Below are 26,013 nucleotides of genomic sequence, written 5' to 3'. Positions count from 1 at the left end.
AAATAAGTGAGCCTAGAGAACTAAGAGAGTAGACTCAAAGATGAGGGGGAAATGATGAGTTGAATTTTAGGCATGCTGAGTTTGAGGTCCTTGAGATAGAGATGTCCAATCAGAAGTTAGATATATATTTGATTGTTTGTTTGTTTGGGGGCCACACCCAGAGGCGCTCAGGGGTTTCTCCTGGCTCTGCACTCAGGAATCACTCCTGGTGCAGTGCTCAGGGGGATCATAGAGATGCTGGGAATTGAACCCGTGTTGGCCACGTGCAAGGCAAGTATTAGATATAGGTCTAAAATCTGAAAGTGAGATTTTGGAGAAGGGATAAGTTTGAATCATTACCATAAAAATAGTATTTGAAAGCATAGAAATAAATGATATCTCCTAAGGAGTATGTGTAGAATAAGAATAGGAGCTAAAGGTTATTGAGCCCATCTGCACTGAATTCCAAATGTAGAGAGGCCAATTAGGTAGTAGGAAAAATCAGAAGTGAAATTCTAGAGTGAAGGGGAGATCTCTTTAACCTTTTTTTTTTTTAATTAGAGGGTATGGCCAGCTGCATGCACTGGTTGAAAGGTCAAGGAGAATAAAGACTTGAGTTTTATTTTGCACTAACTGACATGTAGATTATTGTTGACCTTAGCAGGAACGAAAGCACAGCGGTAGGGCGTTTGCCTTGCGCACAGCCAGCCCGGCCGAGCCGAGTTCGATTCCTATGCCCCTCTTGGAGAGCCCAGCAAGCTACCGAATGTGTCTCGCCCACATGGCAAAGCCTGGCAAGCTACCTGTGACATAGTCGATATGCCAAACACAATAACACAGTAACTTGTAGTCTCACAATGGAGACGTTACTAGGCCCGCTCAAACAAATCGATGAACAACGGGAGGACAGTGTTTGACAGTGTTTTGGCAGGAATTGTTTCGTAGTGACTGAAGCCATATTGCATTGATTTGAGGGGTGATGGAAGGTAAGGAAATGGGGCTGGTGAGTATAGACAACTCTTTAGAGAAGTTTGGCCAAAGGATAGAGAGAAATGAGGGCAGGAGTTGAAGGAAGTTGTGAAACAAGGAATTAAAGGGTTTTGTATTTTAAAGAAACTTGACTAGGATTATCTGGTGACTTTAGTTCCTGCAATAAATGGTGAACCTAAAAAATATTAAAATACACTTGGAGTAAATCTTGAGTAAGTTTTTTTGTTTTTGTTAAGTGCCATGCATCAAACCCAGGGTCTCAGACATAGTCTGCAGATACCCCGCCTCTGAGCTACATCTCCAGCTCTTGAACAGATTTAAAGAGTAGAGCGTCAGTTAGTTGTTTGTCAGGTTTGTTTGGTCTCCTTTCTTTAGAATACCTAGAACATTTAGCTTTATGGGTATTTATAATACTTGTTTGTTTTGTTTTTGGTCACACCCAGCAATGCTTAGAGGTTATTCCTGGCTCGGCACTCAGGAATTTTTCCTAGTGGGACTTGTGGGACCATATGGGATGCCGGGGATTGAACCTGATGAGCAAGGCAAATGCCCTACCACTAGATAGGAAAACTCATCTCCCAGAGTTAATCCTTAAATCTTTCACACATATACTTCCTTCTTTATAGTTTCCTACCTGGAAAATAATTTATTCCTTAATTACTGACCAAGCACTTGCTGACTAAGCTAGCATTTTTATTGTTAATGATATTTATGACAAGTAGTTCTTACATTCTTTTTGAAAACTTTTTTTTTTTTTTTTTTTTTACTTTTTTGAGTTACACCATGTAATGCTCAGAGGTTGTAAAACTCCTGCCTCCACACTCAGGAATTACTCTTGGCTGTGCTTGGAAAACCATATGGGTTTGCTGGGGGTAGAACCCCAGGTTGGCCATGTGCAAGGCAAACGCCTTATCCGCTGTACTATTGCTCTGGCCCCACTTTTTTTTTTTTAATTTTTATTAGTGAGACATCATGAGGTACAGTTGTAGACTTACAAATTTTTGTGCTTGTGTTTCTGTTATACAATGATCAAATACCCATCCCTCCTCCACCAGTGCCCATTCTCCACCACTCCACCACCGTGGATCCCAGTATCCCTCCCACCCCTCAACCCCCCACCCCCATCCTCCCTATCCCAACCCCGCCTCTGTGGCAGGGTTGTTCTCTTTTGTTCTCTCTCTCCTTTTGGGTGCTGTGGTTTGCAAAAGAGGCATTGAGTGGCAGTTATGTTCGGTCTATAGTCTACTTTCAGTATGCTTCTCCCATCCTGGGAGGATCCTCCCAACACCCTTTCTTTGGTGCTCCCTTCTCTATCTGAGCTCCCTTTTCCCCTAGCATGTGTGGCTGGCCTCCAAGCCATGGAGTAAGATTCCTGGTACTAATGTCGTCTGGCCCCACTTTTTAAAAAACTTTGTTCAGTATCTTTAAAATTGATTTATCATTAAGTACAATTAGGCTTTGTAGTATAGAGCTTTCGACCTCTATATGTGTATGTGTCTCTCTGACCCCACCACCAAAGTTCCAGTTCAGTCTCTTTGAATGTGGCGTGTCCTGATTCTTCTCTGCTTGTGAACTCATGTCCCACATGAAGGCAGCTGTCTGATAACATGGAGACCTTGGAACTGTTGTGAATGAGTCCAGATTCATTTAAGGCCAGACTGACTTCTTTCCTTTCTGTAACAGAGATAATTCACCCTTCTTTTAAAGTCACTGGACACATCTCTGATTGACATCATCATCCTTAACTTGTGGTACTTTAGAAGTATGCCAAAACTTGAGCCTAGGATTGTATTGAATACGATTTCTGCTGATTGACTTTATGTTAAGTAGAAGTTGAGCTACAGTGCCTATTGTCAGCGAATCAACAAGTACTTGAGCCCTTAATAAGGTTGTATTTTGGGGAGCGATTACTGTTGGGCAAGGCCATGGGCTACTGGCAATACTTTGCCAACCAGGCGGGCAGTTTAGTGCTAGAGTGTGAAAGTACAGCGCTGCTCAGGTCTGGGTGCTGAGACTGCCAGGGCTGCCTGAGCTCAGGGACCGTAGGCCTCCACCCAGTGGTGCTTGAGAGGGGGCGGGTGCCGGATAATGCCAGGGATCAAACCAGGGTCCTGAGCATGCATGTTCCCAGACCTTTGTGCCTTCTCCCCAGCTTCTAAAGATCTTTCTCCTGTGCTAAATCTAACAGATGAGAAGCAGGAGAAACCTGTAGGTCAGACTGATGAAGACAGTAAGCCTGCACAGTGGCCATATCTGAAGCATTGCTGATAGTTTGCCTCTTAGTTTCTTTTAGTGATGCTTTTAGAGCATCTTTAAAAATAAAGTCTTGGGTGGTGGTTGGGAAAAATGGAAATAATGGTGGTGGGAAGGTGTAATGGTAGTGGGATTGGTGTTGGAATATTGAATGTAATCATTGTGAAAAACTTAAAAAAAATTTTTTTAATGAATTAAAGAAGAAGAAGGAAACCTTTTAGCTTCTATTTGAAATAGGGGAGCTTGGGCGGACAGATTGTACAGGGTGTTAAGACACTTGCCTTGATTGCTACTAACCTTGATTGATTCAGGCCCCAGCACTCCAAGTAGCCCCCTAAGCACTCCCAGGGTAGTCACTCCTCCACCCCCATTAAACAGATGTTTAAAAAATTAAATAAGGGAACTTCCAATTTTAAAAATTGTTTGGTGTGGAGGCAGAAAGGTACTATAGGAGTGAAGGCACTTGCCTTACACAAAGACAACTCCTGTTCAGTTCCAGATATCACCAGGAATGATCCATGAGCAGAGGACCAGGAGTAAACTCTTAAGTACAGCTGGATGTGGCTCCATACCCTCCACCCCCCAGATTTATTTTTTGGTGGTGCTTGTGACTCAATCCAGGGCTCTTAGATATAAAGTGAACCCCTCTACTACTGAGTTACAGCCCCAGCCAAGCTTATCTCAGCAGAAAGATAAGCCTTGAGCTGGAGAAATAGGATAGTGCATAAGGTGGTCGCCTTGCATGCAGCCAATCCTGGTTCAATACTTGGCATTACATTTCTCCCTTGAACCCTGCCAGGAGTGATCCCTAGCATAGAACCAAGAGTAAAGCCCTGAGCACTGGATATTCCCTAGTGTGGTATGGCCCAAAAAACAAGGAAAATAAAAAAAAGATAGCACAGCGGTAGGGTGTTTGCCTTGCAAGCAGCCAGCCTGGCGGAGCTGGGTTCGATGCCTCCGTCCCTCTCAGAGAGCCCAGCATGCTACCGAGAGAATCTCGAATCTTGCCTGCACGGCAAAGCTTGGGAGGCTCCCCGTGATGTATTCGATATGCCAAACACAGTAACAACAAGTCTCACAAAGGAGACGTTACTGGGCCTGCTCGAGCAAATCAGTGAACGACGAGAGGACAGTGTTTGTTTAAAAAACTAAATCTGATCCCATTTTCACTACAAAATGATGGGAGAATGTTGAAAATTTTTCATACCATGTTACTGTTGACTATTATGGTCAGTGTGCTGTGTTTGTTTGTTTATGCTTTTTGGGTCACACCCAGCGATGCACAGGGGTTACTCCTGGCTCTGCACTCAGGAATTACTACTCCTCGCCGTGCTCGGCGGACCATATAGGATGCTGGGAATCAAACCCCTGTTAGCTGTGTGCAAGGCAAAAGCCCTACCTGTGGTTCTGTCACTCAGCCCCAGTGTGCTGTTTTATTGTGCAGAATAGTGAAAGTGGTTTTTTGTTTGTTTGTTTATCAGTCTTGTTCTGGGAGCTGATGTGTTTGACAGAACAAAATTTAGGTGCCAGGAATGTAGTTTAGCAGTAGAGCACTTGCCTAGCATGTGTGGGGCTCAGGATTTAATCCCTGGCATCACCAAAAACAAAACAAACCCAAATAAAAACCAACCCAAACCAAAAAATCATGTTTCAAACTTCAAGGTGGAGTTAGATAGAATTCTTCCCAGTGGATTGGAGCTTATTTCAGATCACAGAATTGGGTGGCCTAAAAGGGAATCTGTTGGTTGACCAACAACCATTTGGGTATTGATGTTCTACTATTGTGTTCCAGCATTGTGCTTCCTGGCTGCTGACCTGGGTTCAATTCAGTCCCCCTATCCCCACCAGAAGTAAGCCTTGAATATCACTGGGTATGGCCCAGAAACAAAACAAAAGAGACCCAGAGAGGATATAGGGAAAGCAGGAAGGGCCCAAAGAGATGGCAGCAATGATAGAACACATACCTTCCATGTGGATGCTCTGAGTTCAGCCTCCTGACTCCTGAGTACGGCTAGGTGTGCCCTGGGACCCCTAGTAACACTGCCAGGGTAGCTCTGGTGGCCCCAGCACTGCTCTACCAAACACTGAAGGATCAGGACGACACCACCAGAACCGGTATCACTGGAACTGGCTCTGGCCTCCCTGAGCACTCCCCTTCCTTTAAAAAAAAAAGTTTGACATCTTCCTCCCAAGAAAATTATAATAGAGTGAAAATACAAATAGCAGACAGTATAGTTAATGAGGAGATTTTATTGTTTTTTGGATTTTGTTTGGGGGTTACACCTGGCGATGCTCAGAGGTTACTCCTAGCTCTATATGCAGGAATTACTCTTGGTGGACTTGGGGGACCATATGTGATGCTGGGGATTGCTCCAGCCCAGAGTATTTTTGTTGACTTGTTTTTAGGCCATACCTGGTGGTGTGCAGGCTTACTCCTGGCTCTGTGCTCAAGGATCACTCCTGGCAGTGCTCAGGGCACTATTATGGCAAGCTGGGGATTGAACCTGGCTCAGCCATGTGCAAGGCAAACAGCCTCCCTGCTGTACTATTACTCCAGCTCAGTCCACAGTGTATTTTATTTAGTTTGGAGTTTTTGTTTTGTTTTGTTGTTGTTGTTGTTTTCTGATCACACCCAGTGTTGCTCAGGGATCACTCTTGGCGGGCTCAGGGAATTAAACTTGGGTCACCTGTGTGCAAAATAAGCAGCTTTGCCACTGTACTACTGGTCTAAGAAGAGTATGTATATATGTATGCATCTATGTATTTATTTTTGCTTTTTGCTTTTTTTTTTTTTGAGTCACACCTGGCGATGCACAGGGGTTACTCCTGGCTCATGCATTCAGGAATTACTCTTGACAGTGCTTGGGGGCCCATATGGGATGCTGAGAATTGAACCCGGGTCAACCGTGTGCAAGGCAAATGCCCTACCCGCTGTCAACCGTGTGCAAGGCAAATGCCCTACCCGCTGTCAACCGTGTGCAAGGCAAATGCCCTACCCGCTGTGCTATCGCTCCAGCCCCCAAAAAGAGTATTTTAAACATCTGTTTGCATATAGAAAAATTGGAGAGGAAGGTCAGAGAGATGGTACAGAAGATAAGGCACTTGCTGTGATCCTGGTTGAAATTCCCTGTACCACTTATGGTCTCTTGAGGCATCTCCAAGGGTCACTAAGCAAAGAACCATATGTGGCCCAACCCCAATAACTTTTTTTTAAGAGAAATAGATTGGAGAGGAAATTCTGGTTATCCAAAGATAATGAACCCAATTGATGCAACTAAAATTGAACCCATTTAACACAAGGACCATAAGGTTATTTAAAAAGTAAACATTTTTATTAAAGAAGTTCTGGTTATCCAGAGATAATGAACCCAATTAACGCAACTAAAATGAATCTATTTAACACAAGAACTGCAGGTTATTTAAAATGTAAAAACTTTTTTAAAAAAATTTTTTTATTTATTGAATCACCATGAGAACAGTCACAAAGCCTTTCAGTTTAAGTCTCGGTCAGTCATACAATGATCAAGCACCCATCCCTTCACCAGTGCACATTTTCCACCACCAAGAACCCCAGTACCCCCTTCCCCATCCCCCCCACCTGTGTGGCAGATTTCCACTTAACTCTCTACGTAGATCACATAAAATGTAAAAACTTTTGAGACACTTAAAAACACGGCTCAAACTTATAAGGAATCTGAGAATGAACAGTGTTGGCTGCGTTTCTGTACTTAATGTTTGTTTTGGGCCCACAGCCAGTGATGCTCAGGACTTACTCCTGCTCTGTGTTTAGGGATCATGCCTGGTGTTGTTTGGGGGACAGTACCCCCCAGTTGGTACCAGGGGGTAAGCAGTATGCAAAGCAAGTGCCTTAACTTCTGTAATGTCTTTCTTAAGTGATCTTTTACTTTTTGGTGAGGGGTGCAGGGCACGAGGTGGTTGGGCCACTCCTAGCAGCCCTCAGGGCTTATTCCTGGCTCTGTGCTCAGGAGTGACCCCAGGCAAAGCTCAGGGGATCACATGTGGTGCCAAGATTCAAACTGGTACAACTGCTTACAAAGCATGCACCTTACCTCTTATACTATCTGTCTGGCTCTGTACTATAATTTCAGTGACAGATTTGTTTAACAAAGTTCTGTTTTTTTGTATCTATTGTATATTGTATATTTTAGGGATATGTCCATTTTTTCCAATGGTTATTTTGCGATCTTTGGTATTCACATTTTCTTTCGCCTTTCTTATAAAAATTCTTTTGATCTTTAAATGATTTGTGCTAGATCCTTAGTCATCAATAATGAGATTGGGAGTTCTCTATAAGTTCCTGCATCCTTGTAATTATAGTAGGAGTATTTGCTATTATTAATAATTGAAGTGTATTGGCAATTCATTAATGAATATTTTGGAGTTGTAATTATTTTTCTTATGGAACTTTGAACTGATGGACTTATATGAATACTGGAACACCCTATTATTTCTAAGTGATGAGATGTACTGTACTCCTGTTGTTCATCGATTTGCTCGAGTGGACCCAGTAATGTCTCCATTGTGAGACTTGTTGCTGTGTTTGGCATATCGAATACGTCACGGGTAGCTTGCCAGGCTTTGCCTGTGTGGGCGAGATACTCTCGGTAGCTTGCCCGGCTCTCCGAGAGGGGGGAAGAATCGAACCCGGGTCAGTCTGGCTGCCTGCGTGCAAGGCAAACGCCCTACCTGCTGTGTTACCGCTCCAGCCTGAGTGATGAGTTATTTAAATTTAATTTTTTAGTTATATATTATGCCTAGAGGAAGTAATGGTTAGATGCTGTTGAACCTTTGGTTGTATTTTTTTTTTAATGAGGGTGACCTATTTATATTATTTATTTTTGTTTGGGTTCTACTCCTGGCTCTTGCCACTCCCGGTTTGGCAGACCATGCCCTGCCAGAGATTGAATCCTGGCCTCCCACATGCGGAGCATGCACTCAGCCTGTTGAACTCTTTTGCCCCTGTGTCATATTTTTTATCAGTTGAATACATAGTCTGATTTTACTTGTGTTTGTTAACGACATTGTTATGTTTTTTGATTCTGTAACATCGAACATGTGGCTGACAATAGCATAACACAGACCTGAATGAAGCTTAAATGCCTGTTTCTGTAGAATCTCATAGCTTCTTCATACCCAAAAGCACACAGTGGCACTTCCTCACTACGCTTGGGGGTAAATTCCAGAGAACAAAATCAAAAGACACAGAGATATGAAAAATGTGATCTTAGATTCCCTGATGATATTTGTGGGATGAGTGTTGAAACAAGGCAGAAACTGATTTGTCAAATGGGACTGGTGAGTCCATGACTGAGCGTTCACTGCTTTATTCATGCCCGCAAATGACCACCAGAGCTCTCTGAGCATTTGGACTTAGAAATTACAAATAAATAAATTGTAGAATAAATAAATTTGTTTTCCATGTTGAATTTTGTTGTCGTTGTTGCAATTACAATTTTGGTGGGGGATGGAACCACACTTATAGTGCTCAGGGCTTGCTTTTTGTTGAGGTATCACTCCTAGCAGTGCTTGGTGGTGTAACTCTTTTTGAAATGGGAGCACAGGGATCGATTGCAGAGATAGTATAGAGGTTAGGGCACAGGCCTTGCACATGCCTGACCCAGGTTCACTCCCTCGCACCACGTGATCCTCCAAGCATTGAACATTGCAGGGTTCTGCCTGAGAGCCTGAGTATGTTGGCTTGACCTGGTGATCCTAGCACCACAGGACATCATAGGCCATCTCATTGGTCCCTGGCCCAGGTTGGTCAAGAATCGCCATGCAGGGCCCCTGGGTCTTCTGAGCACCACTTGGGAGATGCCCTCCAAAAAATGAAAAGGAAGCACAAAATATGCTTCCAGAAAGTGGCTACATTATAATGGAAAGACAAAAATAGAAAGCATTTTAAAAGTTGTTTTCTCATTTATATATATGTATCTGGACATGGCTAATGATATAACGGGTTTTTTGAAGAGCTCAGCACTGGAGGAGAGAGAAGGGAGAGAACAGAAGTGGGGCTATTTTGTTACATTCATTTATTAACAAGACCCCTGTGGATAAATCTGAACAAGTTAAAAACAGGTTGAAAAAACAAGTTGCAGTGGATACTGAAAGGATTTACTCTGATGAATTTCCAAAAAGCATGTGTTTTGGGACCGGAGAGGTAGTCTAGTCGGCAGGACATTTGGCTTGCATGCAGCTGACTTGGGTTTGATCCCAGGGACCCCATGGTCCACTGAGCTTGCCAGGAGTGATTCCTGAGCAGAGCCAGGAGTAAGCACTAAGCACCTCTATGTGTGGCTCCCAAACAAAAAGCATATATTTTGCTAGAGTAGAGAATTATAATTTGTAGGGTTAGCAAATAGGTACATCTGGGGAGGAATTGAAAGGCTTAGTCCAGCTTTTCTTACGTCGGTACAAGAATACAGTTACACACGCGTCCTTGTCAACTCCAGATTACAGAGATACGGGATTGTCAGTGAAAATTCTCAAAAATGGTTTCTGTTGTAGGAACAGCAGCAGTATTGGTATCGACAGCACTTGCTTAGTTTGCAGCAGAGGACAAAAGTGCATTTGCCAGGTCACAAAAAAGGTCCTGCTGCAGCAAAGGACGCACCTGAGCCTGTGAAGGAGGATGTCGCAGCAGCTAGCACCAGTCAAGCGTCGGAACCCTTGCCATCTGAAGAACCCCCGTTACCACCTCCAAATGAGGAGGTAGTACCTCCTCTCCCTCCTGAGGAACCCCAGGTAACCATAGAATTACTCGGTTTTTATTAAATTGTTCAACTTTTTCCCTTTGTCTGTCTGTCTCTCTTTCTCGTGTGTGTGTGTGTGTGTGTGTGTGTGTGTGTGTGTGTGTGTTATTTTATGGCTACACCTGGTGATGCTCTGGTTATTTCTGCATCCCTGGCTCTGCACTTAGGAACCACTCCTGGTGGTGCTTGGGGAGCCATATGGGATGCCAGAGATTGAACCCGGGTCAGCTGCATGCAAGGCAAGTGCCTTACCTGCTGTACTATCCCTCTGGCCCCTCTTCTTTTGAAGTGTAGGTGAAATTTCACTTGCGGACAAGTCAGGTATATGCCATGTTTGGCGTAGAAAAGTCGTGTGTGTATCTTAGGTGAGAATGAAGAATTACCTTCAATTTTGAATTCAATGTTTCTAACCAGTGAAGGGATATTAGGGTGTTTTCTTATTGGCAACAGGGGACAATAATTGAGAACTTCAACTCTTAGTCCAGCTCTCCAGACTCAAGTCTGGGCATTGCCGCTTGCTGGTCGTAGCTCCGAGCAAGTGAGTTAATCAATTTTTTGCTTCAGTGTCTTTTGCTAAATGGATATACTCTACTGGTACCTTTTTCAGCATGAAATATGGTAGTGCTAAAACTGTTGAGCTGTTATGGCATTAAATACAATGTCCTTGCTCAGGGACATAGCTCTGTGTAGAGCACTTGTGTTCTGTGTTTGAGTTTCTGGGTTTAATTCCTAGTACCACACACATACATTCATACCCACACACAGCTAAATATAATTTTTGGGTTTGTCTTTTGTTTTGTGGCGATGCTCAGGATTACTCCTGGCTCTGCACTCAGGAATCATTGCTGGCCGTACTCGGGGACCATATGGGTTGCTGGGGATCAAACTTATGTTGACTGTGTGCAAGGCAAGTGCCCTACCCGCTGTACTATAGTTCCTGTACTCTACTTTCTGCTGAAGAAGTGGTTGTCCTATTTACTACTTATTAATACCTTTGATTTTGATTTTTTTTTTTTTTTTTTTACTTTTTGGGTCATACCCGGCAATGCACAGGGATTACTCCTGACTCTTCACTCAGGAATTACTCCTGGCGGTGCTCGGGGGACCATATGGGATGCTGGGAATCAAACCCGGGTCAGCCGTGTGCAAAGCAAACACCCTACCCGCTATACTATCGCTCCAGCCCAATACCTTTGATATTTTTATCTAAATGTAAGAAAGTCTCTCTCTCCGCCAGACTTGAGGAATTCTGAGTTTTACCATATGTTTCTAAAAGACTGAGCTTCTCTTTGAGCTGGTTTCTGTTCTGTGACGTAAGCGGGTCTTCCTGTCTGTAGTCTGAGGACCCTGAGGAAGATGCCCGGCTGAAACAGCTACAAGCTGCCGCCGCACACTGGCAGCAGCACCAGCAGCACCGCGTCGGCTTCCAGTATCAGGGAATCATGCAGAAGCACACGCAGCTACAGCAGATCCTACAGCAGTACCAGCAGATCATACAGCAGCCCCCCCACATGCAGGTGAGTGCTCCCCAGCCCGCACGCGGGAGATCCAGCAGCACTTGCTGTTGCTGAAAGAGACCTGAGCGGGAAGTATGGCAATTAGCCATTTCCCCAAGGGATGCCCAGGGAGCCATCTCACATTACCCAGGGCTTGGGAAGTAGGGTGTTTGGGAAATGCTCCTGGGAAGGGGCAGTGGCATCTCCAGATTCGGTCAATTCTGTTAGAGTGGTAGAATATTGTTGCTAAAAGGGAATGCCCTGCCACAGAGGCAGGGTGGGGTCGCGGGGGGGGGGGGGACGGGGGGGGTGGTGGGAGGGATGCTGGGACCATTGGTGGTAGAAAATGGGTACTCAACCACTGTATGACTGAAATGCAAGGACGAAAGTTTGTAGGTCTGTAACTGTACCTCACGGTGGTTCACTAATGAAAAAATTAAAAAAGAGAAAGGAATATTGTTGCTCAGGGATTTAGGAAACAGGAATTAAATGTTCCTATGGAATAGATTAATATGGATTTTTCTGTTGGTTTTGGGGGCATTACTCCTGGCTCTGGACCCAGGAATTACTCCTGACATTGCTTTGGGGATCATATAGGATGCCAGGGATAGAACCTGGGTTGGCCGCGTGCAAGGCAAGCGTCCTTCCTGTTTACTATCTCTTCAGCCCTAATATTGATTATTTAATAATAATAAACTACCTGCACTGTAGCACTGTCTCCTCCCGTTGTTCACCGATTTGCTCGAGCGGGCCCAGTAACGTCTCCATTGTGAGACTTGTTGTGACTGTGTTTGGCATATCGAATATGTCACAGGTAGCTTGCCAGGCTATGCCATGCAGGCGAGATACTCTAGGTAGCTTGCTGGGCTCTCCGAGAGGGGCGGAGGAATCAAACTCGGGTCGGCTGGGTCAGCTGCGTACAAGGCAGATGCCCGACCCGCTGTGCTATCGTTCCAGCCCAATAAACTACTTATATATTACTATAAGATGGTGACCGAGTTTACAATAATATTTATGCTTTTGTTTTCTTTATGGTTTTTAATTTGGAAACCCATAGTGCTTAGGGTCTGCTACCAGTTTTGAGCTCAGGGGTCACTTTGGGGGATTATGTGGTCAGAACCCAGGACATTGGCTACCTGTAAAGCCTTGTGCTCAGCTCCTTTAACTATCTCTCTTGCCTGAAGTTTACCCATACTTTCTACCTACAACGTTATACCACCACCAGAATACCAGAAATCCATTCCAGAGCCAGGGATTCTTTCTTACAGTATAGCTTCAAGTTCACCTGTAATTAGCCTACAAACCCGTTCACAGAGAAGTAAAACTCCACCAGAACAATCAAAGCATCTAATTTTAAAAAACCTAAGCATGTATACCTCAGAGCTGAAGTGACAGAGATACTTGTTTGTCTTGTGTCCTATTCTCTCCCCTCCTTTTCCTTTAATGTGATGATGGCCAGAAGTTGCATACACTAAGTTGCAATGTGCTGGAGATTGTCTGCTTGGTTGTGGTACCTGGAATTATCTGTGGAGTGGTAACAGGGAACAGACTAGCAGCCTCATGCTGCATGCCTGGCACTCTACCATTGAGCTGCATCCTCCAGGCCCCACTGCTGTATCTTTTATTAGACTCAATTTTATTTCAAGTCTGGAAAGGCTTTGTGTCCGGTTCCGTGCCAGGCATCTTACGCCTTCCCCACCCAAGTGCCACTCCCAGAAAATCTTTTTTTTTTCTTTTTTGGCTTTTTGGGTTACACCCGGCTTACTCCTGGTCTGTACTCAGAAATCACTCCTCACGGTGCTTGGGGACCATATAGGATGCTGGGAATCAAACCTGGGTCGGCTGCATACAAGGCAAACACCCTCCTCACTGTGCTACTGCTCCAGCCCCTGCTGTATCTTTTAAATGCAAACTTGGATCTATATTCTGTAACAAAAGATTATCTCTCTGACCCTAGATTTACTTTATTTATTTATTTTGGGGGGATCCACAACTGACGGTGCTCAGGGCTTACTCCATTTTCATACTCAGGGATTGCTTCAGTCCTACTACAAACTATTTTAAGAATCTGGGCCAGAGAGATAGTACAGCCCAGATTTTTTTTTAATTTTATATGATTCAAAGTAATTCATTACATTTAATATTCAAACACCAATCCCACCTTGCACCTTCCCACCACCATAAGAGGAAAGTGTATGAAGATTGTTGTATTTCATTCTGGAGCCATTTAAGCCCTTGTATAAGAGATTACAAGCATGTATGTTAAACCCAAACAGATGTGTGCTACCTTTGGTATATCAGAAGGCTAGAGCATAAGAGGTTGTGCGACCGCTAATGCAGCCACATGCTCCAGGAACTCTGAAATTTAGAGTATGGCCATAGAGCAGCCCAGGTTTTTACAAGTAGTGCGTCGGTCGCTTGCCTTGCACACAGCTAACCCAGGTGCAATCCTTGGTATCATATGTTGTCCCCCAAGCACTGCCAAGAGTGATTCCTGAGAACAGAGCCAGGAGTAAGCCTTGAGCACTGCCAGTTGTGACCCTCAAAAGAAAAACAAAATGGTCTATAGCTATATTTAAAATTTTTTCTTAAATGTAGGAGTACTGCTGTTTATTCAGCCACTGATTAGGCTGATTGAATTGAGCATGAACTCCACTATATTTTATATTTTTTAATTATTGCAATTATTGCTGAGATAGGCCTCTGCCTTGGTGTTTAGTTGATCTTCCCAACTCTTTGCTAACTTCTAAATTAAGTCAGCGGGATAAAGATGGTGATTATTGAGATTATTTCACAGGCTTATGAAGTCTTTTGTGCTTTGGTTTTCCTAAGGCTTCAGATGCTTCTGACTTATGAACCTTTTCCTTATGGTTAATTCTCGTACGAGTCTCCAGAAATAATTCTCTCCCTTTATTTATAGACCATGTCTGTAGATGTGCAACTGCGGCACTACGAAATGCAGCAGCAACAGTTTCAGCATCTCTACCAAGAGTGGGAGCGCGAGTTCCAGCTGTGGGAGGAGCAGCTCCATTCTTACCCGCATAAAGATCAACTTCAGGAGTATGAGAAGCAGTGGAAAACATGGCAGGGACATATGAAAGCCACTCAGACTTACCTCCAGGAGAAAGTCAGTTCCTTTCAGAACATGAAGAACCAGTATATGGGGAACATGTCGATGCCACCTCCCTTTGTTCCGTATTCCCAGATGCCTCCCCCTCTACCAACAATGCCTCCTCCGGTATTGCCACCGTCATTGCCACCACCAGTGATGCCTCCTGCCTTACCGACTTCATTGCCACCGCCTGGCATGCCCCCGCCCGTGATGCCACCTTCTCTGCCAACCTCAGTGCCCCCACCTGTGCTGCCTCCGTCTCTCTCCTCCGCAGGGCCACCACCCGTCCTCCCCCCGCCTTCCCTCTCTTCCGCTGGGCCGCCCCCTGTTCTGCCTCCACCATCTCTCTCATCCACGGCACCTCCGCCCGTCCTGCCCCTCCCACCGCTGTCTTCAGCCACACCTCCTCCAGGAATGCCCCCGCCGGGGGTTCCCCAGGGGATGCCGCCTCAGATACCCACCGCCCCAGTTCCACCAGCCTCCGGCTCTCAGAGCTCACAGATCCCAGAGAAACCCAGACCAGCACTGCTTCCCACTCCGGTGTCTTTTGGTTCAGCTCCACCCTCCGCTTACCACCCTCCGTTGCAGTCAGCTCATGGCCCATCAGAACAAATGAATTCCAAGGCTCCTCTGAACAAGTCTGCTCTGCCGTACAGTTCCTTCTCGTCGGAGCAAGGACTCGGGGAGTCTTCAGTTGCTCCATCTCAGTCGATGTCTATGATCAAGGACATGCCAGTGAGGTCAGGTGGACTGCTTCCTGACCCTCCTAGAAGCAGTTACATGGAAGGTCCCAGAGGCCCAAGGTAGGTCTGACTTTTTTTTTCTTTCCCTTTTTCTTTTTTTTTTTTTTTACAAGGTGGTGGGGTGGGCATGGTGGGGGGGTGTTGGTTTGGCTTTCTGTTGTTTTTATATAGGCAAGTTGGCCTTCTTTTATGATATTTAATAAAAAAAACTTCATTTAGGAATATTATTTATTCTCTCTGTACCTTTATATATGTTCACTGGTTCACAATGAATGTTGTTATTGTTTGCTTTCTAGACATGTGAAAAATGAAATCTAGAAATGATCACATGTCCCCCATTTCTTTGATGTCACTGCTTTTATCCAATCTACAGAGATTGTAGTCCACAGTGAATGCATATCAGTTTTTTAACTGACTTTTCAGCTTCAAAAGTCATCTTTATTACGTTTAATTAACTTCTCTTTGGCAAGTACCTGAATTGGTGACTTCTCTTTGTTAGTTAATATGCTAGCTATAGAAAAGAAGATGAATAAGCTAGTTTCCAGTGAAACAAAATAATTAAATTTACTGTTTTTTTAATTTTTGTTTTGTTTTTCGGGTTGTTTGGTTATTTATTTATTTTGCCACATGTAACTGCTTAGGGATCACTCCTACTCAGGGATCACTCCTGGTGAGCTTGGGGGAACCAGTGGGAGTCTTTGGACATGCAAGGCTTGTGCTTCAGCCCTTTAAGTTATCTTGACTATAGGCATAATCTGTTTTTTCATATTTCTACTTTTCCCCCATTTATCAGTAGATAGGTTACATTTTCATCTTGTGTGGATCTGTATCACTTTTAATTTAACCCTAATTTTATTTATTTATTTATTTTTTGCAATTCTTTGAACTTTTTATTATACAAACAAGGGTTTCTTGACATTACCATCTGGTTTACTTTAAATGGCAATATTGAGATATAATTTACAATGAAATCTTTAACCCTGATTTTAATATTCTCTTCTCCTAAGTTTATACTTATAAAATCAGTGTGGAGGTCAGGGAAATGGCTCAAAGGACTGGAGCACATGCCGGGCTTGCTGAGACCCTGGGTCCAGTTCCTCGCAAGAGATCTTTGCTTGACATGGCCCTGGTGGCCTTTGGACCCCCTGAACACTGTTGGAGAGCCCTCCCCACCAAAAAAGAAAACAGTATGTCGCCAAATCCGAAGTCAGTCCAACAAAAAGTTAACATGAATTAGCATAGGCAGTTAATATGAATTCTGGGTACCAAAAGCCGTGCCAAAGGCTGCACTATTATAACATCACTTATCATCCTATAAACTGGGCAGGTTCATATTCCACCTTTAGACTTACAACTGGAACTGAGGCTTGAGAAACTGTCACAGCATCACGTAGCTGGGAAAGTGGAACTCAAGTCTGTATGCAGTAGACACTGAAAGCATATGATCCTTTAGAACAAAAACTCATTAAGCACTGAAAATAATGCCAAGATTCAGTGTTATTCATAATGTTGGTGATTTCAGTTTTATTTGTAGTCTTGATTTATATTATGTGTATTTTCTTGGTTTGAATTCCAGTTATTTCTTTAGTTGATTGCTGCATTTTAGATCTGATGTCTTAATTTGCTATTGGTGAGGTACTTTCTTGACACTTCATGAAACACAAATCTCCTACTTCATTTTTCCTATCATATTAATGTTTTCTTGTTTTTGTCCACAAAACCTTGACTTTGTAAATTTAGGATTTATTTTCAGTTTTTTTCTTGCCTCAGAAGTGCAGTTAATTGTTTCAGTGCTCTGAGAATCTTCTCATTCCCTAGAGCAATATTCTCCATATAGCAACTCACCTTTGTATTTCAGTTTATATTGTGGTCATCCTGGGTCTTGTACATGTTGCCTTATTTGTTTCCCTTAGTGATCTCATGAGGAAATAGAGAAAGCTGAGATTTGGAAAGATTATATATAAATAACTTACCCCATATGACTATCAAGTGATTGAGATGGGATTAGAATCCATAGTCTTCTGATTCATTTTTAAGCCCATTGTACTTCCTGTGGTAAATAAATAGACTCTTCTTAGCACTGTGGTAAGAACACTGCCATACACAGATGTTGATGTTTTTTTGTTGGTTTGTTTTTTAAGCAGGGTTGGTGGGGGGTTAAGGGGGATTTATCCACTAGGTGTTGGGGCAGTTTCTGGGTCAGTGCTGAGCGCTCACTCCTGGCAGCGCTCAGGGTGCCAAGGTGCTAAGGATTGGGTGCCAAGGATTGAATTTAGGTCTCCCATATTCAGAACATGTGCTCAGCCCACCTGAGCTCCAGCCTGAGTTTATCGCTATCACTAGTCCCTGTTGCTTGTAGAGCTGCCTCTGTGGTACAGCACAGAATGAATTATCCTGTCCGTTTTCTGCAGCGTGTCCTTACTGTTAAATTCCTTTTTCTCTCTTAAACCCTAGCTCTGGCCTATTCATGCTTACCTCGCTCTCAACATCTCCTGCTATGGTTTGTTAGTCTCCGTCAGAATGAATTCCTCCCATGCCATAGACCTGTTTCCTGCGTACAGTGTAGTATGTTCTCATCTGCCTGAACAAATTGCTTTTTTGTCTCCACTCTCACAGCATTGACTCATGTTGAGCTTAGTGTCAGTTTGGCTTCCCGTGTTGTTTTTTTTTTTACATTAGCTATTAATTGCTAAATTGCTAAGTGACCTAAGTCTCTTTCACCCTGAACTTGTACAATTGTTTGTTTTTCTTCTGAAGACTATTTATCTTTACATTTCATCTAGTTAGCTTTGGGTCACGTTCTTTTATTTTGTTTGTCTGGTTTTTGGGCCCCACTTGGGAGTGCTCAGGGGTTATTCCTGGCTGTGCACTCCTGGCAGATTAGGGGGACCATATTGGATATTGGGAATTGAACTGTGGTCAGGCCCTGAGCACAGAGCCAGGGGTAAGTCCTGAGCACTGCTGGATGTGGCCCAAAAACTGAAAAGAAAAAGAAAAGGAACTTCAGTACCGTAAACTACTTTTAGTATTTACAAAGTCCGGATTTAATCTGCTTTCTAAAATCTGAAGGTTCAAAAAAAAAAATTGGATGACAGATCTGCATCATGTGTGGATCATGTACCCCATTAGTGATCATCAGGGCAGTGATTTGAGACTATTGATGTGTTGGTGTGAATCCTTTGTTCAGACACTCCCTGCCTCAATAAGGTCTTATGTCAGTGGATGTTGGTTTCCCCCCCATTAATAAGACATGTTTATTAAAAAGGATACGGGTCTGGGGCATAATATAGTGGTGTAGAGCATGTGCACCAGACCTAGGTTTGGTTAGCACCACAAGGCCTTACAGAACATTGCATCCTTCTTAGCTCCTTGCCTTGAACCACCAATCCAGTTTTCCAAGAATCAGTGAGTCCCTTAAGCACCTTTTGGTGAGCCCCCTCCCCCCCCCCCACACACACAGAAGATCTCCTTGTTATCACTACTAATAAAAATCAGGGGCTTGAGAGATAACTCAAAGGGATGGAACATGTGCTTTGTGTGCAGGAGCCGTGGGTTCAGTCCCTGGCACTGCATGGCCCTGAGCACTGCTGGGAGAGTGACCCCTGAGCACTGCAGGCTATGTATGACCCAACCCAATAAAAAGTAGTAGTGTCTGAGAAGTCCCCCTCATACTCTTTCTGTTTTCTCTTAAGCTGTAACCTCAGTGCCGACTTTTTATAACATGAGCCAATAATGCCTGTTTGAACTTTATATAAATGGGGTCATATTTTGTGTGGTATTTTGAGTCTAACATTTTTTGCATGATATTGTGAGATTCTCCTGTATTGTATTGTAATTTGTTTATTGTCATTTCTATACAATAGTCTGTTGCAAAGAATATGCTGCAGTCTGTTTATCCATCTAATAATGCCATGTTAGTTTTTTGTTATTTGCTGTTGGCTGCGTTTTCAGGGGGTGGATCTTCCTCAGCATTGCTGGGGGCCACCAGAGTCACGCCTGGTGATGAGAGATCTTGCAGTGTTGGAAATAGAATCTGGGGCCCAGTATATGCTAGGCATGTGTTCCAGCCCTTTGAACTCACTCCCGGCTCAAGTAACTTTTATGGTTAGTATGATAAACTCTGGGCTGGAGCGATAGTACAGTGGTAGGGCGTTTGCCTTGCACGCAGCCAATATGGCCGACCCGAGTTCGATTCCTCCACCCCTCTCGGAGAGCCCAGCAAGCTACCGAGAGTATCTCGCCCGCACGGCAGAGCCTGGCAAGCTCCCCGTGACGTATTCGATATGCCAAACACAGTAACAACAAAGTCTCCAATGGAGACGCTACTGGGCCCGCTCGAGCAAACCGATAAACAATGGGAGGACCGTGACCGTGATGATAAACTCTATTCTGTGTGTGTGTGTTTGTGTGTCTGTGTGTGTGTGTGTTTTAAGTTTGGCTGTACTAAAGATGAGAATTGCTTATTATGTGTGTGCTTGTTCTTTGATCATGTAGGTTTTATAAAGTTATTCTTTTCATTAGCTCACCTTTTTAGTAAGGGAGAGAGATATACCTGGCGAGGCTCACGTGAGCATTCGTGGGCTGCTGGGGATTAAACCTGGGTCATCCTTGTGCAAGACAAATGTCCTACTCTACTATCACTCTGACCCCTCCATTTACTCTTTTATCTAGTAATTCTATATGTTCTGGGTTGGGTTGTTTTTTGGGTTTTTTTTTTTTTGCATTCTCATCAAAAATTGATATTACTAAATTTTAAAATTTTAGTAATCTTGGAGGATATTTATAGTGGTATTGTGGTATAGTTTCATTTATTTATTTATTTTAATGATTTTTGGGCCACACTTGGAAAGCTCGGGAGTTACTCCTGACTCTGTGCTCAGGAATTACTCCTGGTGGTGCTTAAAGGACAATATGGCGTGCCAGAGATTGGACCTACGTCAGAGCCATGTGTACAGCAAAGTCCCTACCCACTGTACCTCTCTCTCAGTTCTATATCCTTTTTAGCAAGGCAGGACAATCCATGTCTTGTTACAGAATATTGTGATAAAGTCCTTCCTATTTAAAGAGATGACAATACTACATTTAATTATGTCCTTTAGGAAGAGAGTGCTTCAGTCTTGAGTTTGAAGATATTTATCTAGGTTATTGTTTTCTAAGGATTCATAATTGGGGCTTTCACATGAATGATCAATTTGATATCTTTTTTAGAACCTGAGTATTGCTGTCTCTTTGTATTTGCTTACCTTTTATTTCATCTAATAACTTTGATGTAACTCTTTCTGTTTTCTCTCCTGTGTTGTGTTTTTTTTTTTTTTAGTAAATAAAAAAATTCAGAAATACTCTTGTGCTCAACAAAGTCTAAAACCGGGCCTCAATATTTTGATTAATGCAAGGGGTAGGGGTTGGCAGGTTATTTCATCTTTGTCATCCTTCACCAGTCTTTTGTCTCTTACTTTCTTATTTGGTAGTGGGGAGCATTCCTAGGGTCAAATTGAAGACCTTATAACATGTGAAGCATGCATTGTCACTGAACTGCATCCTGGTCCTGGCATTGGTGGTAGTGGTTGTTATTCCAGAGATTAAACCCAGGGTTTCACATAATGCAAGACAGATGCATCATCTTCTAGTTTTTGCTAGGATACTGGGAGACTGGAAAGATAGCTCAAAGAACTGGAGTGCCTGCTTTGCACACAGGAGCCTGGGGTTCAGTCTCTGGCCCTAAATTATTTTCTGAGCATTGCACCAGTAGTCCCGGAGCATTTTGGGTGTGGTGCCCCCTTCAAAATATTTGGGCATGATTAGTAAGTGATAAGTAATAATTCCAGTTTAGGAGCCTTTCAAAAATATTTCAAGGTACAGGGGGGAAAAGTTGCTCTTAGGTTATGAGGAAAATTGTTAATGGGTCTATATATCAATTGCAATATAATGTTTTAGGCTAACCTTTTTTTTCATATGAGGATATTTCACATAAAAGTATTTACTGATTACCTTTCACCAGTGTTTATATAACAAAAGTAAGCACTAAACATTTGGATAATATTCTGGTTATAACATTAACTGTTTTTCTTGGCTTCTATCTAACTAGTAACTCAAGTACTATAAACACTAAGTCTTTATATGAGGAGTGAGTTGGGGTAAAGAAAAACATGCAGAGGAAGAGTTTGGATTATGAAAGTTAGTCCACTCACCCATTTATTTCTTCCTGCCCTATATTCAGGAGTTACTCCTGGCTCTGCACTCAGGAATTACTCCTGGCGGTGCTCGGGGGACTATATGGGATGCTGGGAATCAAACCTGGGTCGGCTGCGTGCAAGGCAAACGCCCTACCCGCTGTGCTATTGCTCCAGCCCCTCTTTGTTTATTCCTAATTAATTTTTATTAAAAACATTGTGATTTGCAAAGTTGTTCATTATATAGTTGTTTCCAGCATTTAGTGTTCCAACACCAGCAATGTGATCTTCCCTTCACTAGTATGCCTATTTTCTCTCCCATCCCCAACCTGGATTTGGCTATATTTAATCTTACAATGGAAACGTTACTGGCCCGCTCGAGCAAATCGATGAACAACGGGAGGACAGTGCTATAGTGCTAAGTTGTCTGATCAGTTACAGCATTACCTATTTAATTTGAAAGGCTTCGGGAAAACTTCCAGTTTAATCGAAAGTGATTTTTTTCTTGAATTGCTCAAAATGAAATGGGGTTAATTCATGGTTATGAAACACCATTTTCAGTCTGGCTTAGTATTAAAAAAGAAGACCGCTGCACATATTTGTTCAAAGTAACCAGTTTCATAGATGGGAAATCAAAAACAAAACATCACGCCCCACCCCCAACATCTCCCAAAATACTTCAAAATGAGATATCAAAGTTTTAATTTTAATTCTCCACAAATATTTTTAAAACTATATAATGTAAATAATATCTATAAGGTAGTACGTGCAATTACTGCACATCATCTTTTGGACAAGAATGGCACATTAGGGACTGGAACAATAACACAGCAGGTAGGGTGTTTGCCTTGCATGCAGGTGACCCAGGTTCGAGTCCCACTATCCCATATGGTCCCCTGAGCACTGCCAGGAGTAACTCCTGAGTGCAGAGCCACGAGTAACTTATCCCTGAGTATCACCAGGTGTGACCCCCCCAAAAAAAAAACCTCACATTAATCTTTCCATAAAGAGATTGACAACTTGAGAACACTTCATATTTGCTTTTGCTAGTACCATTACTTCCTCTTTCTTCTCTGTCTTTGCATTTCATGAGAAATGGTGATTCTTGTGCTGCTTCTGACTCCGGTTACTTGCTCAGGATCAAGACCTCTGACAGCCTCTTGGGTAGTTGGAGCGTCTGTTTGCTTGCTTGATTTCCTGTCATCAGATTCACTGCCACATAAAGGTCTTTTTTTCTTTTCCTTTTTTCTTTACCAGCTTTTAGAAAATTAAGAAATGTCTCAGTTGACTCTGGTTAGTTTCTTCATATCCCCAGTGTCTTCTCATTGGTACATAGTGACCAGTCTGGTACTTGTTCTACCACAGATTCTTCCTCTATAGGTATGCATCTTTGAATTTTATAGTTTTAGTGGGGTGTCTTTTGTTAGTTTGTTTTGTTTTGTTTTTTGCTGGGCCTGGAATCAAACCCAAGGCCCAATACATGCACAGCAAGGGCTGTACCTCTGGTCCTCCAACAGTTGTAATTTTTTTTTTGTTCCATTTCTTTCCCATTATTTTCAGTGTAGTTTTTGTTTGGGGGACCATTTTTTTTATTGTAGACTGAAAGACCATTATTTACCTTGAAAGTGCTCCAGATTTGGGTCTACAGGATCTCTCTGTTTCTGTGAAAGAGTATGTTAACCTCCTTCTCTCTTTGTTCCTTCTTGGTTTTGTTTATCATTTTATCGTTGTGGGGATCTCAATGTGCTCAGGAGCCCAGACTCACTCCTGGTGGTGTTTAGAGGGCCATGTGGTGCTTAGGGTCTCAGACATGCAAGGCATGTGCTCTGCCACTTGATCCACATCCCCAGACTCACCGACCTCTGTTCTCCTTTTTAAAAAGTGAATTTTCAAGTCAGGGAGATAGCTATGGGATGCCTGGCTTGCATCCTTGAGCACTGAGTCAGGCATAGTCCCTGAGCATCACCAGACGTGGTCCCCAAATCAGGGGAGAAAAATTAGATTCTTAAAAAAGTAAGTGTACTTTTTCTTTGGGAAGGCCTGTACATTGCAAAATCCTAACCATCAAAACTTTTAAGAGACCAAAGATAGAGTACAGGGGTTAAGATTCTAACCTTGCATGCAGCCGACCTTGGCTTTATGGTACCACATGAGAATTACCAGGACCCCTAACACCGAACCAGGAGTAAGCCCTGAGCACAAACTGGGTGTGGCCCCCAACCCCCAAAAGGGCTGGAAAGATTGTACATCAGGTAGGGCTCTTGTGTTACACACATGACCGACCCTGGTTGCTCCCTGGCACCATTTATGATCTCCCAAGCCTCACCAGGAGTGATCCCTGAGTAAGGAAGCCAGGAGTACTCTCTGAGCACCTCTGGGTGTGGCCTGGAAAACCAAATCAAAATGAGTATTTTTTAAATTTTAAAAGTTATAGCAGGGATGGGGCGTGGGGGAGAGGTATTGCCCAGTGCAGTGCTGCTTTCCATGTGTGAGAACTGAGATTGATCTCCAGGATTATGGTGGGGGGGGAGGGGGTGACTGCTTTTAGGAGTCACTGGCACAGGCATGTGTGTGATTTCTCTAAGTTACATCTCTTTTTCTCTCTTCAAGTTTTCTAAATAAAACTTTTCTACTTAAAAAAAAGAAATAGGGCCAGAGAGATAGAAGAGTGGATAAGGCACTTGCTGGGTTCAATCTGGTTTCCCATATGGTCTCCCAAGCACCACTAGGAGTTAATTCCTAAGTGGAGAACAGGAGTAACCCCTGAGCATTGCTTGGTGTGGCCCTCAAAACCCAAAAAAAAAATGGCAAGTTAATTTATTCATTGCCCTTTGAGTAATAAAAATTCATTATTTAAACTTAGTAATCTATTTATTGATCTTTTATGGTTAGTCTCTTTTGTGCCTTGTTTAAGAAATTTTTGTTTACTCCAATATCAAATGTATTATCCTATTTTATCTTCTATTGTTTTACTTCTTGCTTTGAAATCAGCAGTCCAAATAGAATTGTTAGCTACTGCGTAATGTGATAGAGGTCAAGTTTGGTCATCCTTTCCAAACTCTGTGTGTGTTTCAATCATCATCAGTCTGATGTCAGTATGTGTGAGATTTTTTTCTGGTCTCTGTTCTTTTGGTTTGTCTGTCCTTGAACCAGTGTCATACTGCTTTAATTACTGTAACTTTATTATCAATTTTGATAGCTATTAATATCCAATTCTGTGTTAGAAAGGTTGGCACACTATTTTGTGGGAAGGTTTTGCAGGCCATATTTCATCTTTTGAATAATTTTTCTTTTGTTAAATCTGATAATTCTTTCTACTGTGGAATATTTTCATTTTCTTTTTAAACCTTAAAAATTTTATTCAGCTGAATTTCATCCATGGGCCACAGTTTTCTGCCCCAATTCACACCAGGGTTGGGTTTTTTGTTTGTTTGTTTTTGTTTTTTGTTTTGAGGGGTTAGCAGTGGCATAGGGGGCCCACATCTGGTGGTGCTCAGGACTTACTCTTGGCTCTGTGCTCAGGGACCACTCCTGGCAGTGCTCTAGAGAACGTAAGCAGTGCTAGTGATTGACTGCTTGCATGGCAAGTACTATACCTGCTGTACTGTCTCCAACCCTTCATCAGAACTTTACACTCAGAACGCTTTTTTTATCTGAGAAATACAACACTGCCAGAAACACTTGGATTCGCTTGTCTTTTTCTTTTTTTTGGTCGGAATCTGAGGCTGGAACACCCAGCGATGCTCAGAGGTTACTTACGCCTAGCTCTGCACTCAGGAATTACTCCTGGTGGTGCTCGGGGGACCATATGAGATGCTGGGGATGAAACCCGTGCAAAGCAAGGGCCCTACTTGCTGTACTATTGCTTCAGCCCTCTTCATCTTTTTTTTAAATTTTAAATTAAGTTTTGGTTATTGCATGTTTAGAAGCCTTTTATTATTGGTCAGGTTTTCATGACTCCACCATGGATCCCTACCCACGGTTTAAGAAGCTGGGATTTTTATCAAGTTAATAAAACCTTGATTATTTATAGGTTTTCTATTCTCAGTTAAAGTTTCAAACCTGCTGGAATTTTGATGTGCATTGCATAGAATCGATCATTTTAAGGGAAAATGGACATCTTAATGTCAAGGTTTTTGATCAGTCACACCTTTTTTGTTTTGTTTTGGAAATGGGAACCTATTCCATGTGTCGCTCTTTTACTGGGCTTAGATTCAAGAAACTGTGAGCAGTCTAGTTCTTGTTTATGCTCTTTCATTTGTCATGGCTATTCATTATTATAGTGATTTCTTCAGTTTGGGAATTTTGATTTTAAGATCTTGTTTATGCACAATAAAAATAGCTATTATTTTATATGGAAACTAAAAGGGCAATGGTTTGATTATCATATTTAATACTTGCAGTTCCCATGATCTACTGGTTTAATATACTTGTGTAAATATTGTGATATCAGATCTCTTAAGGGCGTTTTTAATTTCTGCATATCTCTATAGTATT

At 42.7% G+C, this 26,013-nt stretch overlaps 1 protein-coding gene across 1 annotated transcript in view; it reads left to right on the top strand.

Moving 5' to 3' along the window:
- YLPM1 (YLP motif containing 1) overlaps positions 1–26,013 on the top strand; it is an 81,186-nt gene that overhangs the window by 10,035 nt on the left and 45,138 nt on the right. Inside the window, exons 2-4 of the mRNA XM_056133526.1 lie at positions 9,751–9,987; positions 11,333–11,512; positions 14,412–15,406. Coding sequence (XP_055989501.1) covers positions 9,751–9,987; positions 11,333–11,512; positions 14,412–15,406 — 1,412 coding nt within the window. The remainder of the gene's footprint in view (positions 1–9,750; positions 9,988–11,332; positions 11,513–14,411; positions 15,407–26,013) is intronic.

This window comes from Sorex fumeus, unplaced genomic scaffold (genome assembly GCF_029834395.1).
Source record: "Sorex fumeus unplaced genomic scaffold, SorFum_2.1 ptg000098l, whole genome shotgun sequence".
Classification (NCBI taxonomy): domain Eukaryota; kingdom Metazoa; phylum Chordata; class Mammalia; order Eulipotyphla; family Soricidae; genus Sorex; species Sorex fumeus.
Note: the sequence above shows the minus strand (reverse complement) of the source record. Positions and strands in the feature narration are given on the sequence as shown.